Raw genomic sequence first — 15,557 nt, 5'->3', positions numbered from 1 at the left:
TAGAGAGAAGAGAATCATTATGGGCTTGGCGTCCTTAGTTATGAAGGTTCTCATTGTGAAAAATTGACTTTCAATAGTTTTACTTTCTTTGTGATTAGGACATCAATGATATACACTTTAAAACTGGGGACAAAATTGACCTAATTTCCCCGAAATGCTTTGCATAACAAGGCGTTTTCTATATAGTATGTCATTGATGTCATCTAGGTGTGTATACATTTTACATGTACTTGTAGAAATAAAGATGATAATTATTATCAAGTATTCAAGTAGGGCGCCCAGAACAGTGATGGTGTTAAGCAACAGATGTCGCCACATTGTTTATAAACAAATGAAGTCATAGAGCATTTCTTGAAAGCATGTTTTTTTGTTAATTTTTGTAACTTGGTGTCCCCGAGTGTTGTTGCAAGTGCATTCTGCAGTGAGGTAGTGTTGCAAGAGCACGACAACCACGCCAGGTGATAATTGTGCAGTGTAGGCCGGGCTGACTCCTCTTATTGCTCGTTTTTGTGAGTAAGTCTTCCAGCACGAGGGAGGCCGCTAAGCTCTTATGGCGTCTATAAAGGTAATTTATACTCATTATTTTAAGCATTTATGATGGTTCACGATCTAAATGATGTTTGATTATAATATATATTGCAGTTGAGTTAGTTGTTTTAACTTTTAAGGTTTGAATAATAAGATATTACAAGGACCCCAATGGAAATAAGTCACTGACTTTTTTTTTTTATTCTAGGTAATTTACACTATGATAATTCTACTTATGTGTACCTGTGCCTAAGTAAACTTAAAATATCTTTGATGTGTCCCTGTTTGGTCAGTTATTAGTAAGAATTAGACTTTCCCATGATAATTCTTCAAATTATTTCGTATTTTTGCGATGTCTGCATTAAACAGTTTATTTTTACAAGCATACTAAGGATGATAATCTAACCCAAGATAACCTAACACAGTCAAATAGGATGATTTAGTTAATTTGGGGCCCAATGGAAATAAATCACTTTGACTTTTTGGGTTATCCTAAGTAATACACTGATAATTGTACTTATGTGTACCTGTGCCTAAATAAACTTACTGAATCTGGTTTCTGTTACTGAATTATATATTGAAGTATTAATACATAAAATGATACAATTGTTCACTTATTTACCTCTCTTTTTGTATATTTAAAACTCATATTTAAAACTTGTACTTAATAACCCATGCCTAGTTCATAAGCAGTCTTAATAATAATAATAATAATAATAATAATAATAATAATAATAATAATAATCTTTATTTACTACAAGTACATACATGTACAAGGTATGCAGGCCTAGCTGACATCAATGACATACTACTATATAGAAAGACCTTTTTTATGCAGAGCATTTCGGGCAAATTTGGTTAATTTTGTCCGCAGGATACGACCCACACCAGTCAACTAACACCCAGGTACCTATTTACTGCTAGGTGAACATGGACAGCAAGTGTGTTAAGGAAACACGCTCCCCCCCCATGTTTCCACTTGTACCAGGGATCGAACCACGAATCTCAGTGTGTGAGTTGAGTGAGCTGAATGCACTGCATACTGGTGGCTTTCTTTTGTGCATAGCAATATTTTATTATATGTAAACTACATTGCCTGTATACTGCAGAAAAGAAATGAATTATTTGTTTTTGTAAGTATTATGAATTAGGAACCCCACAAGGTGTCTTTAGTTCAACCTTATTTAGTATCCTAATAATTGATTTTCCTAAATGCTGTCCCAAGGCAGCTCAGTCGTTATATGTGTGGCTTTACTGATCATATAATAATGCACATTATTATTATTATAATCAGAAAAGAAGCGCTAAGCCACAAGGACTATACAGCAATAATGCACATTGCCAGATTTTTCAACATTCAAAATGTGTTTAACTATGGTTTAAATTCATAAGAACATAAATGGGAATGATCACTACAATAGGCCTATTGGTCCATGCTAGGCAGATACAACCCTCCCCCAACCACAGTCACACACATACGCATTCCTATACATGTATTTAGGTAGCTTTAGTAAGTTTATTTAGGTAAAGGTACACATAAGTACAATTGTCATACAATTGTTACATAGGATAACCCAAACAAGTTACTGTCTGACATTTTTGGGTTATCCTAGGTAATTTACAGTGTATGATAATTGTACTTTTGTGTACCTGTACCTAAATAAACTTACTAAGCTACCTAATGTCTCGCCTTAGTGATACTACCTGGGGACAGTGTCAGGACCTTCAGTTGATAATCTTTGCATTGGAAATGAAGATGCATAATAGGTGTCCTCCCCTAGAGAGAGGCACAGTCCATAGGATCCAGTTGCATGATGGGTCTCTCAGATATGTGACCAGATGCAGATACCTCTGTATCTCAGATTTGAGGCCCCTCTATTTGGACTTGCGGACTAATTTTATTGCAAATACAAAGTTGAGTGATAGTTTCATTCGGGTATAGTGCTAATGGGAGTACAGTGAAAGTGGTGTATTTTGCTTGCATCAAGATCACAAAGAATTAAAAGGCACAATACTGTGACTAGAACAATACACACATGACCTGCACATAGGAAACTGAAACTTATTACAATGTTTCAGTCTGACTTGGACCATTAACTAGTCACTCAGAAGCGCTTCGGAGTGACTAATTAATAGTCCAAGTCAGACTAGAACATTATCAAAAATTTCGGTCTCCTATGTGAGGGTTATTTGTATATCAAGATCACAAACTGACTCTGTTGTGCCCCTGCTTGCTCTTGAGTTAGATATAAAGCTCTAAGGTCTTGAAAAATTGTAAAACAAAATGATGAGGATTATCATAGGATGTCCATGTGCCACCAGAAATACTAAACATATGAAGAACTTGATATCCCAATGAACATCTTAAGTACTGGAATGCTTAAAATATCTTGAACTGTACTGCTTGGAACTTAGATGGAAAAAATGTCATAATCTACACTGTAAAAATTCTGAAGGGTTTGGCCCCAAACTTGCACATTAAAGTCCCTCCATGTGAAAGCAAGAGGCCTGAACTTGCACATTAAAGTCTGTCCACATGAAAGCAAGAGGTTTGGCAGACAGTGAAAGGTGTGGCACACTGAGCATAAGGGACAATTGCCAATAAAATGGTGATTATTTTCAAGAGGGCACTTGATAGATTCATATTCAGTCCCTGATCAGCCAAGCTGTGGTGCAGGCGTTGGACTGTGCATGGCTGGCACTAACAGCCTGGTTGATCTGGCAAGCAGTCAGGAGGCCTGGTCTAGTAACAAGCTACAGGGCTGGTCACTCCCAAAACAAGACTCCAGGTAGATTGAAAATTGAATCAGCAAAAGGAAGGTCTTTGTTGGTGTTAATATTCTCGGACAAATCAATCCAAACCCTTGCACATAAGACCATAAGACTTTTTCTTAGTCACTGATGAATATTTCTCTAAATAGATTGTGAAAATTGGAACTGACCCTGATTGAACCAGAAACATGATCTTTATCAACTAAGGCAGCAGTGATGCTTAACTTCAGCATGGAAAGTTACCTCTTTCCAAATTAGTATACCTCCCTTGCCCCGAAGACCCTTATTAGATCACAGTTAAAACTGTCTTGAACTGGAGCGTGATGCCTCTCTTCCACAAATTATGTCTGTTGATGACTTTACCAATCCACTGGTGCATCTGGTAGTGCTGTTGTTGGAGAATGTGGCAGTAGCTGACAGTTGGTGAAAGATACAAATGCAGAGATCTTTATTTGTACAGCAATTCACCCAACACTGGGCTTTGTCAAGTATGTACATACCAAATGTACATAGCATCATATCCTCTGTAGTATTCCTGGTATTGAAATTCAGCTTTTCCTATGCCATGAAGTGTGAATGTGAATTGTGATGCTGTATGTAGGAGCTGAAGTAGTATTTGTATGAAGAACAATCATGTGTTCCTGTAGATGGACTGGTAGACTTTTAGTTGTCTCACTGATGTATACCCTGTTGTCACCTCCATACAAAATTTTCTACACTTTTGCATTCTTGGGAGCAGTGTATTTAGTCAAGGTCCTTGTGAAGTCTCATGTGGCTTTTGTGGAGGCTACAGAGATGTCATTGCTGGATTCTGGAGGATGGGGTACACAGTGTCTGGCAATACCTGTGAGTGATCTGCACCTTCATATGTTATCTTGTCTCCTGATGTTGCAGTGTACATCTTCAGCCTTATGTTTGCAGAGTAGAAATATATATGGAGGAAATTTAAGACTAGTGAAGGTGTTCTTGATGGACACTACTATAATTTAATTCCTTTTTCAGGAATTCTTCACTGAAGATTTTGAATGCCCACTTGAAGAACTCAATCAATACCCCATTCTTGGCTTTAAATTATGGTGGGAAAAGGATGACCTTATCTACTTCTGTTCCCACTATATTTGCAGTGTTGATTTGACTTGTACAGTGGTACCCCGAGTTTCGGCCATAATTCGTTCCAGAAGGCTTTTCGAGTGCCGTTACCGAATGAATTTGTTCCCATAAGGAATAATGTAAATTAGATTAGTCCATTTCAGACCCCCAAAAATACGCTTACAAAAAACACTTACAATAATATACTTACATAATTGTTCGAGTTGGGAGCTGTACGAAACTCTGGGTACCACTGTTTATTAAATATAAACTGCGTATAAATATATTAGTAGTGTTACCGTTAAATAAAGCATATGATAGGGAGGATAGGGAATCAGTGTTGTAGATGTTGCAGATGTTTGGAATATTTTGAAGGTTATTAAAAGCATTAAAGACTTTTTTTTTTATGCAGAAAGTGAGGCTCAGGTTAGGGTTTATAGAAGAGATGACTATTTTCCAGTAAAAGAAATACATGTATGTATGTGTAATGTCACCATGGTTGGGGAAGAGGTGTGGGAGTGAGAAGTGAGTCACATGAAGTGGGAATTGTCACAATTACTCCTTTAAATGCATTTCTTTTGAGAGATTCTGAAGAGAAGTTGCAAAAATTAGTGGACAAGTTTGTTACAAACTTGATGCTTTATCTGACAGAAATATTGAAAACTGTTAGTGAAAAGTTCTTGCATTGGTCTTCTTAAGTGCTCATTAATTTTCCTGAGGTTTATAATCATAAAATGTGTTGCAGGAAGAGGTGGATGGTGATTTGCTGGCACTACAATGGATGGAACACTCACAGATCTTCTGCCGGGCCATTGGAAGCTTGCGTGGAAAGGTACAATTTGCAATACATCCGGTTTGAAATTTTAGAAAAAAGTAATTCAATAAGTACAGTAATTCTGTTTTTGATAGGGTTCAAGGGAACTTGCCTCAGAGTACAGTTCTTGTACTCTGAAGCAAGAGTGGGGATGTTGGAGTTGAAGTTCAGATTGTAATTCATCTGTGATGTCTGCACACATGGCAAGATAGTTATTGAATGAATGATGGTGTATGTGTGTTTCCTTGGATCAACTTACCTTGTTGGGAGACATTTGATATAGTAGATAAAAAATCATTGAATATATTAGTACATGGAGCATTTTTTATGGTTTTCTCAGTGTTGCTGGAAACTTTTACTTATTTTAACCTGAAACTAGCTAAATTAAGGCAAAAATTTTGCTCTAGTGAATCATCATTGTCTTGCTTAAAATTAAAATTAAAAAATTGTTATCTAATATTGTTTTGGGTTAAAAATGTGGAAAATTAGTGTGCTCGCACACCTACTAATGCATGCGTGTGTATGTGGGGGGAGGGGGTAGTATGAATATTACTGTATTTGCATTCTGTTTTTGAAGGGAATTTCTCATTTTTTACAGAGTGGTTACACGGATGCAACCTTAGCATGTGAAGGACAATTTTATCCAGTGCACAAATTTGTACTATCAACTTGCAGTGATTATTTCAATGCTATTTTTGAGTGGACTCCTTGTTTGAATCCTGTTGTGGTTCTCAACAATGTTTCCTGCAAGGAACTTGAGGCTATTCTGGATTTCATGTATATTGGAGAAGTCAATGTGTTGGAAACACAGATTCAGGGTATCATTCATGCTGCAGAGTGCCTCAGGATTCGAGGACTATCGATGGTTGATGATGATAATATTGGAACACGGTTATCGGTGAAACCTACAGATTTGAATGGACCTGCCAAAAAGAGGAAACGAACAGCTGTTCGTAAGAGATTGCCAACAATTTCCCAGAAGCACCTTTCTCCTCCAACACACCCTCCTGATAATTCTAATCCTCATGTACCATCTCCTCATCCTATAAAATCAGAATCTGAGTTAACTACAGAGATAAATTTACCCCTAACTGTTGATACACCCAATGATATCTCCCAGTCTCACCATTTTCAACATTTTTCCCCAAAATCTGAGCCCCAGACTTCCCCAGTTACAAACAGTTCGCTCTCACCAGTGCCACCTCACACTTTGCAACGGCTGGACACCTTGCCGCATACCCAGTTGAGCTTAACCCTAAATAATCATCAGCCTTCTCCCACACCACAGTATCAGAGCCCTTCAGATCTGCCATCTCATGAACACACTCAGGAAGTGAAAATGTCCCCATCCCTGACACCCGTTGACAAAGTTATTCAAGAAGTTAAAATGTATATCGGTGCAAATAGATCACAGATACTTGAAGCACATCCTGAGGATGGATCAGTGGAAATTCCTGACCTTTTGGACAGCCTCGTGAACCTCCGACCATCGTATGATGGCAAGACGGCACAAGAAGAGACTGTAACACTTCACCCTGTGGTAATTTTTTTATAAACCTTTTGTTAATGAAAGCTGTATATGCAGTATTCTACCACTATTGTTATACTGCATTTGAAAACAAGCTCCAAATTCATATGGATCATACAGTATTAGAGCAAAGTACTGTGAATAAAAGGTGCAGGAGATGCTGTTGTTAATCCTTACAAAAATTTATATTGCAGTGGAATGTAGTGAGCTGATGATTGATAACCTTTTGTATTCACCTTATCAACTTACCCCTTTAACCTTACACTCCCTTTTGCCACTGCTCTGTATTATCTGTACAGGTTTAGAACTTGTTTTCAAATATACAGTACAATAATAATTCACAGTCATTGTTCCTTTTCAGTTGCAAATACAGGTACTGTAGTAGTACCAATGAATAATGTGTACATATTAAATATGTATAGAGAGCTTCAATACAGTATACAGGTATACTGTATACAGTACAGTATACCATATACATATTGATGTTGTCGTAAGCACAACAACACTTTTCTGATTTAATGGACAAAAACCTGTGACCAGACAAAATTTGGAAGCAACGGACAAAATCCGTTAAATCCAAATTTGTTTCTTCTTTTTTTTTTCCTACGGTCTGCTTAGTAAATTGACTTCGAATTTAATGAACTAAGTTTTAGTCTGCTGGGTAATTTTTTGGGGGGATTTAACAGACTAAATCCACTTAATCCAGTATTGTCTGTTACTATCACGATCATACAAAAACATTCTCTTAATTGAGATTTAATGGACAATCCCTCCCTCCTATTACATCTGCTACATTGAAGGTTCACTGTATTTATCCCAAGTCTCGACAATCTGCTGCTTGCTTTAGTTGTGTACTTTTATGAAGCCATTGCAGGGATTGCATTGAGCAATCTGGTAAAGTAGTGTTTATCATGGATTTTGACTTGATGTATATCCACAGTAATGCAGTTTGTTCTCTGATTTGATTTTTTTTTTCTTTTAACCCTTTCAGGGTTTCGGACGTACTAGTACAACTTAGGCACCAGGGTTTTTGACGTACTAGTACGCCTAAATTCTAGCACCCTCAAATCTAGTGAGAGAAAGCTGGTAGGCCTACATATGAAAGAATGGGTTTATGTGGTCAGTGTGTGCAGTATAAAAAAAATCCTGCAGCACACAGTGTGTAATGAGAAAAAAAAAACTTTGACCGTGTTTTTGGATTAAAGCAGCGAATTTGCACTGTATTTTCGTATGGTATTTATTGTTGTATTCTAGTTTTCCTGGTCTCATTTTATAGAATGAAAGACATATTACCGAAATTGAGATGATTTTGACTGGTTTTACAATGAAAAGTACCTTGAAATTGAGCTCAAAGTAGCAGAAATGTTCGATTTTTACCAAAGTTCAAAAAGTAAACAAATCATGCTAAGCGTCCAATACACATCAACTGGTGAGTCTAATATTCTTTCTCAAGTGCGCTGATATTATTTATACCATTTCTACACTAATACAGTAGTCTGCATAACAGTAAATCTTCTATATTTTTGTGAGAATAAAAATTCAAAGTGGAAAGCAAAAGAATGTAAGAGGGGCATGGGGACGTGACTAATGAACAGAGGAAATGTTATTTTAGTGCCAGGAATGTCTTTCTTGTTTATTCTGGACCCTATTTGGAAATTGGCATCTTTTGAAATTTGTGTGAAATTGGCAAAATTGCTAAATTCTGACCACTGTATTGGATAGTTGAAATCAGTAAATGGGTGGTTTCTTGTACTCATTCAATAGAAAAAATGGAGTTCTAGTGAAATAGTTATGATTTTTGTCGACTAGTACATTGGAATTGGCCGAAAATAGGGCTCAAAGTGGGCAAAATAGCCGATGCATAAACATCGTCAAGACCGCTAACTTCGCGAGAGCATAAATCCGTAAGTTTTCCATCAAATTTCATACTTTTGGTGTCATTATGATCAGGAAAAGATTCTCTATCTTTTCATAAGATTTTTTTTTTTTTTTTTTTTTTTTTTTTTAAATTTGGGTGACCCTGAGAACGTCTGGGAGAGGGCCTGGGAACCTTGAAAGGGTTAAAGTAATTCATAATGCCATATTATTAACTCTCAAATATCAACATTCCGGTCACCATATGGAGAAGACCCGGGCCAGAAGTACCGGCGAATCTCTAATGAATGAATGAATCAACATTCCGGTGACTTTGCTTTCTTAATATTTTTTCTATAATTTTTTATGACTGCATGATTTTTGTAAATATTTAAGATCACTTGCTATCCCTTTCAGGACACAAGCGAGAATCTGTACGCATTTCCAGGGGAATTTGCCGAGACTTCTACTTCCTCCCAGTCAGATGCTCAGTATTCAAGGGTAGGTTTTTTACATTATTATTATTATTACTACTACAGTATTTTTATTTTTCTTAGTTTTTTATATTTATTATTTTTTTATTGCTGTTATTATTATTTATTAATTTATTATTATTTTTCATGGGAAACATTAAGTCCATAGGGGTCATACCATTCCTGGGGAATAGAAGGTAATGAGGCTTGATCTAAGGAAGTAAGCAGGTCAGATTCTTTGGATCAATAGCTCTTCACTGGCATCAAGGCACCTATATTTGCAACGGTTTGTACAAGTGTGCCTGTTGTAAGGTAAGAATATAATTTAGAACTATGTATCTCAATTTTCATATGGAAGTCAAAAATAAATTTTCAGTGTAAAGTCAGAATTCAGTTCAGGTATTCCCAGTTTACAAATACTATACCTATGGTCTTGTGAGGCATTGGTAAAGTTTGTGTATTAAAATTATCCTTTAAAGTTGAAACTAACTGCTTTTCCATTTTACTTTTGTGCAGGTCCCAACAAATATCACCGAGGTAAAAATTGACCACATCTCCTCTGAGCCTATAGAACAATATAAATGCCACTTCTGTAAGCGCTCATATCAGAGGAAAGAGAACTTAGACCGACACATTCACACTCATACCAATGAGCCACACAAATGTGAACAATGTGATTATTTCTGTGAGACCTATAAAGCATTGCTTGAACACAAGAAAGAAGAGCATGCAGTGATTCATAAATGTCATCTTTGTGGTTTTACCAGTCATCGGCCCGATTGTATGAAGCGTCACATCCAAACTCATTCTACTGAGACACCTCATAAATGTCCGCATTGTGGCTTTAAGGCAAAGCGTATTGGCTATCTTCACAAACATATTAAAAATGCTCACCCAGAGAAAGTTTTGTCGACTTTGTAAATACAGAATAGGTGAGTTTATAGGGAGTTAGTGTTTTGGATTATTCTTGTACTCTAGCCTTTTTCTAGCCTAAATCTTCCACAATACAAGTAGAATTTATGATCTTAAAATCACATAGGCACTTAATGACACCGATAGTCTTTAGGATAGTAACATGTTCCTTTTAGTACTTACCCTTAATCTTAATTATTTAAAAGATTTTTTTTTGCTGTTTAATATGTAAACCATTCCCTGCAAAAGTGAAACAGTACCCCATAACTAAATGTACAGCATGCATTGTATAGTTTTAGTATCTCTTGTATTTTCAGAGCTCCACATAAAATAACTTATGACTTGAGAGATTTGGAGAATTTCTTGTTTATGCTACTTCTTCATTATATCATTTGCTACTGTGGACTCCGTATTAAACGGTAACAATGGGGGTCTGCATTATCAGTGTAAGTGATATGATTGGTTATCATATTTATTTCCTCTTATTTCAGAGGATAATGTAATACACCCTTAGAATAATGGCATCTATTGTTCTGTTGTCTGATATATGGACTTTACATTGGTAGCTCCAAGTTATTGATTAACAAGACCAAAGGGATTAGGCTAGTAAAGTACAAAAGTCATTTTTTGTTAGTTGTTAAGACTGAATATGAGGAAATGTTGTAAGTGGCTGTTGATTGTCATGTACTCAGGTGGCTTAAGAATTCTATAATTCTGTGAAACAGTCATTAAGATTAAAAATATATTAAAATGATATTTACTGCATGTTTGGTTTCAGCGGGAGCAAGGGTCTAGTAACCCTTTCTCCTGTATACACTACTAAAGTTTTTCATTTTGGGTCACCCTGCTTCGGTGGGATATGGCTGGTTTGTTAAAAGAAGAAGTTTGGTTTCGGACCATTCTGAATACAGAGCCATTTCTGTAGCACCAGCCAATGCCTTGATAAAGGATTCTTAAGTTAAGAGTTTGGTTAGTAAGAATTTGAATATTCATAGCCAAGTGGTAATTGAAATAGCTTTTCTCAAAGCCTATGGGATATGCATGTGATGTGTTTTGATGTGCAAGTATTGGGATCTTGCAGTGGCATTGATCTGTTAAATAGGGATGAAAAAGCTTATGTGAACACTAATCTGTCTTTCCTTTTGGAAATATATGGATCCATACATATCAATGTTCTTTTAGTTTTCACTGACAGCATTTTACTATAGTGTTTTAATTCTGTGATGCCAAACATGTTATGTTCATTACATTTTCTATGCTTAGTTAACACTACAAAGTTTATTCTTGCTGATTTCTGATAAAAATTATTTAGAAGTGTATGTCTATCTTAGATTGTCAGTACTGCCCTTTACAAGGTCAAAAGCCACAAGTGTTGAGCACTGTCACTTTACAGTCTTTCAAAATAGACTATAAGCATTAAATATTTCATATTCAGGGACATGAACTTAATATTTGTCTTTTGTGCCATCCATTCAAATTCAGGTACTGTATATACTGTACACCAATGCCTCAACTTTTGTAGGAGACGGTACATAACACAGTACCTTGATTATGCTATTTTTTTCAGTAAAATAATACTGTCATTAAAAAAGTTGTACTATACTTCAAAAAAATGCCTGGTGTAATCTTGTCATAAATGCAGGTCTCAGACATAGACTGATGAACCCTAGTTGTTGCCTGTAGGTAATGGCTGTGAGGAAAGAAGAAACTGTTCTTATTTCTTTTCTAATGCTCTCTACACCCAGTTAAATTTTGCACACTTGTTCTGCTTCATCGAGTTTAGAGGTAGAATGCAGGAGCCAGGACTCGACCCTCTCATAAGAACATAAGAATGAACACTGCAGAAGGCCTACTGGCCCATACAAGGCAGGTCTTTATCAAAACTACCACTACCCAAAGCTACCCAAGAAGTTACTCCCGTACCCACACACCAATCAGACCCAACCCTTCCCACTCATATATATGTCCAGTCTCTTTTTGAAGCTACCCAAGGTCCTAGCCTCTATCACCCTACTTGGAAAATTGTTCCATGCATCCACAACTATTCGAAAACCAGTACACCTACCATCCGACTTACGACCGAGTTCGGTTCCGAGAAACTGGTTGTAAGTCGAAATGGACGTAAGTTGAACTTTACTACTGAATATCAATATCACATTTTTGTAATGACTTTATTTTATTGTTTTATTTTGATATTTCATGTTTTACTTTACTTTTTATGCTGTTAGTACTGTATGTATTTTATACTGTAAGGTTTAGGATAAACACTGTGTACAACACAAATAATTGTTTATTTCCCAGAAATTTGGCATAAAAAACACGGTCGTAAGTCGAGTGGTCGTAAGTCGAGCAGGTCGTAAGTCGGATGGTAGGTGTACTTACCTATTTTTTTTTTTTCTCAACAAGTCGGCCATCTCCCACCTAGGCAGGGTGACCCAAAAAGAAAGAAAAAATCCCCAAAACAAAAATACTTTCATCATCATTCAACACTTTCACTTCACTCGTACATAATCACTGTTTTTGCAGAGGCGCCCAGATACAACAGTTTAGAAACATATAAAAAGATACAATATAAAAAGTGACATAAAATAATATAATAAACTCCATATAGAATTGAATATCAGGACCCCAATTATATACATATATACCTTCCTATTACACATCTCTCCAAACTGCCAATATCCCAAACCCCTCCTTTAAAGTGCAGGCATTGTACTTCCCATTTCCAGAACTCAAGTCCGGCTATATAAAAATAACCGGTTTCCCTGAATCCCTTCACTAAATATTACCCAGCTCACACTCCAACAGCTTGTCAGGTCCCAAAAACCATTTGTCTCTATTCAATCCTATCTAACATGCTCATGCATGCTTGCTGGAAGTTCTCTACATATTATTCAAACCACTCATTGCTCTCAAACATAACATCTCTACAGCCTCTAGCCTCCTTTTTTGCTGCATTGTCTAAAGTCCTCACACCCACGTAAGTGTTGTTGCCTTCAGATAAGCTTCCTTCCACAGCTGCATCAACACTCCAGCTCCCTTTTCCTCCTTGTTTATTTTAGGGTTCACTGGTGAGTGGCTCTTGATTCTAGGAATTGGACTTATCCTCCCCTTTTGGATCAAATCTGATGCCTCCCATCTGCTGTCAAGTCGACTCCCAATAATCCTTCCCTTCAATCTGATATTCCATCTTTCATTATCCAGATTTTGATACTCTCATCACCTTATTCATTTCTATATTTATTTATAATTTTCTTTTACATACACTCCAAAACTAAAAACCCATTCTTTGCAACTGTTTTTAAAGAACCTCCCTAAAGAATTGCATTATTGGCATTGAGCAACTGTAGCAACTAACACTTCATACAAGATTCACTGTCTTTCAGTCCTATACTTCTCCCCGAAGACTTAGCATTTACTTCATATAGAACCCCCATGTGTGTATTATGTATCTTTGTTTCTGTCTCCTATCTTCTTCCTTCCCTGTTGAATGTCCTTTCAAGGGAGGTATCTGGATCTAGGTGAGGGCTCTTTGATATATAGAATTGAAGCTACTTTTTACTTGAGAGTAAGACACATGTGCAACATCTGGGTATCTTTATTGTAGACGTTTCGCCATCCAGTGGCTTTATCAATACAAATTCCAGGACATAACTTGAAGACAGTAGAACTATGTACAGAAGATGAGGTAATCAGTCCCTCAACCTAGGAGTAGGTGCGAACAGCACCATAGTCGTGGAGATTCTGAAGCAGAAGAAAGAATCCTGGCGCTTATATAGTAACGTCAGGTGAAGCAGACGAGGGCAAATTCACTGGTAGGCGGGATTCCCCAGTGGAAGTAGGTCCGTCCCAAAGAGATGGGTTAGTAGTTGAAGTCGTAGTCGTGAAGGTTATGTACATGTCCTCAGAATAAAGATTCCATGATGTTGCAGTGTCTGACAAGTTTTGTACGAATGGTATATAATACCGACAAGATGAGAGTAAGACACATGTGCAACATCTGGGTATCTTTATTGTAGACGTTTCGCCATCCAGTGGCTTTATCAATACAAATTCCAGGACATAACTTGAAGACAGTAGAACTATGTACAGAAGATGAGGTAATCAGTCCCTCAACCTAGGAGTAGGTGCGAACAGCACCATAGTCGTGGAGATTCTGAAGCAGAAGAAAGAATCCTGGCGCTTATATAGTAACGTCAGGTGAAGCAGACGAGGGCAAATTCACTGGTAGGCGGGATTCCCCAGTGGAAGTAGGTCCGTCCCAAAGAGATGGGTTAGTTGTAGTAGTTGAAGTCGTAGTCGTGAAGGTTATGTACATGTCCTCAGAATAAAGATTCCATGATGTTGCAGTGTCTGACAAGTTTTGTACGAATGGTTTATAATACCGACAAGATGAGAGTAAGACACATGTGCAACATCTGGGTATCTTTATTGTAGACGTTTCGCCATCCAGTGGCTTTATCAATACAAATTCCAGGACATAACTTGAAGACAGTAGAACTATGTACAGAAGATGAGGTAATCAGTCCCTCAACCTAGGAGTAGGTGCGAACAGCACCATAGTCGTGGAGATTCTGAAGCAGAAGAAAGAATCCTGGCGCTTATATAGTAACGTCAGGTGAAGCAGACGAGGGCAAATTCACTGGTAGGCGGGATTCCCCAGTGGAAGTAGGTCCGTCCCAAAGAGATGGGTTAGTTGTAGTAGTTGAAGTCGTAGTCGTGAAGGTTATGTACATGTCCTCAGAATAAAGATTCCATGATGTTGCAGTGTCTGACAAGTTTTGTACGAATGGTATATAATACCGACACTGCAATATCATGGAATCTTTATTCTGAGGACATGTACATAACCTTCACGACTACGACTTCAACTACTACAACTAACCCATCTCTTTGGGACGGACCTACTTCCACTGGGGAATCCCGCCTACCAGTGAATTTGCCCTCGTCTGCTTCACCTGACGTTACTATATAAGCGCCAGGATTCTTTCTTCTGCTTCAGAATCTCCACGACTATGGTGCTGTTCGCACCTACTCCTAGGTTGAGGGACTGATTACCTCATCTTCTGTACATAGTTCTACTGTCTTCAAGTTATGTCCTGGAATTTGTATTGATAAAGCCACTGGATGGCGAAACGTCTACAATAAAGATACCCAGATGTTGCACATGTGTCTTACTCTCATCTTGTCGGTATTATATACCATTCGTACAATACTTTTTACTTCCTTGAACCAAAACTGATTACCTCTCATATATGAAGAAGAAAGACAGGTTGCAGTACAAGCTTTTATAGGGACAGTGTTTGACACAGAATAGAACATTTGACATGGTTCTTAATAGGTGGAGCATTAATATAGCTCTTCATGGTGGAATAGCAATATAGCTTTCTATAGAGTGAAATATTGTTTTACTAAAAGCGTGTTTTGTAAGTTGCCTTTTCTGTAAATGTGTTGGCAGTTCATCATTTGGATCTACCCTCCCATTTTCTAGGCACTGAGAGGCCCCCATACAGGTTTAGTGTTTGTCAATGGTCCAGGAAGGACCCAAAATCTTTTAAAAGTTTCTTCATCCAACTGCAAGTTAGTT

General features: G+C 37.3%; 1 protein-coding gene across 1 annotated transcript; it reads left to right on the top strand.

Moving 5' to 3' along the window:
* Positions 1-335: 335 nt before the first annotated feature.
* On the top strand, positions 336-14,257 carry LOC128700213 (myoneurin-like). Its single transcript, XM_053793268.2, has 5 exons — positions 336-565; positions 5,135-5,221; positions 5,802-6,743; positions 9,003-9,086; positions 9,575-14,257. The coding sequence occupies exons 1-5, from the start codon at positions 551-553 to the stop codon at positions 9,977-9,979; spliced, it is 1,533 nt and encodes a 510-aa protein (XP_053649243.2). The 5' UTR covers positions 336-550; the 3' UTR covers positions 9,980-14,257.
* Positions 14,258-15,557: the final 1,300 nt, after the last annotated feature.

Source organism: Cherax quadricarinatus, chromosome 74, assembly GCF_038502225.1.
Source record: "Cherax quadricarinatus isolate ZL_2023a chromosome 74, ASM3850222v1, whole genome shotgun sequence".
Classification (NCBI taxonomy): domain Eukaryota; kingdom Metazoa; phylum Arthropoda; class Malacostraca; order Decapoda; family Parastacidae; genus Cherax; species Cherax quadricarinatus.
This window is presented reverse-complemented; position numbering and strand designations above follow the sequence as displayed.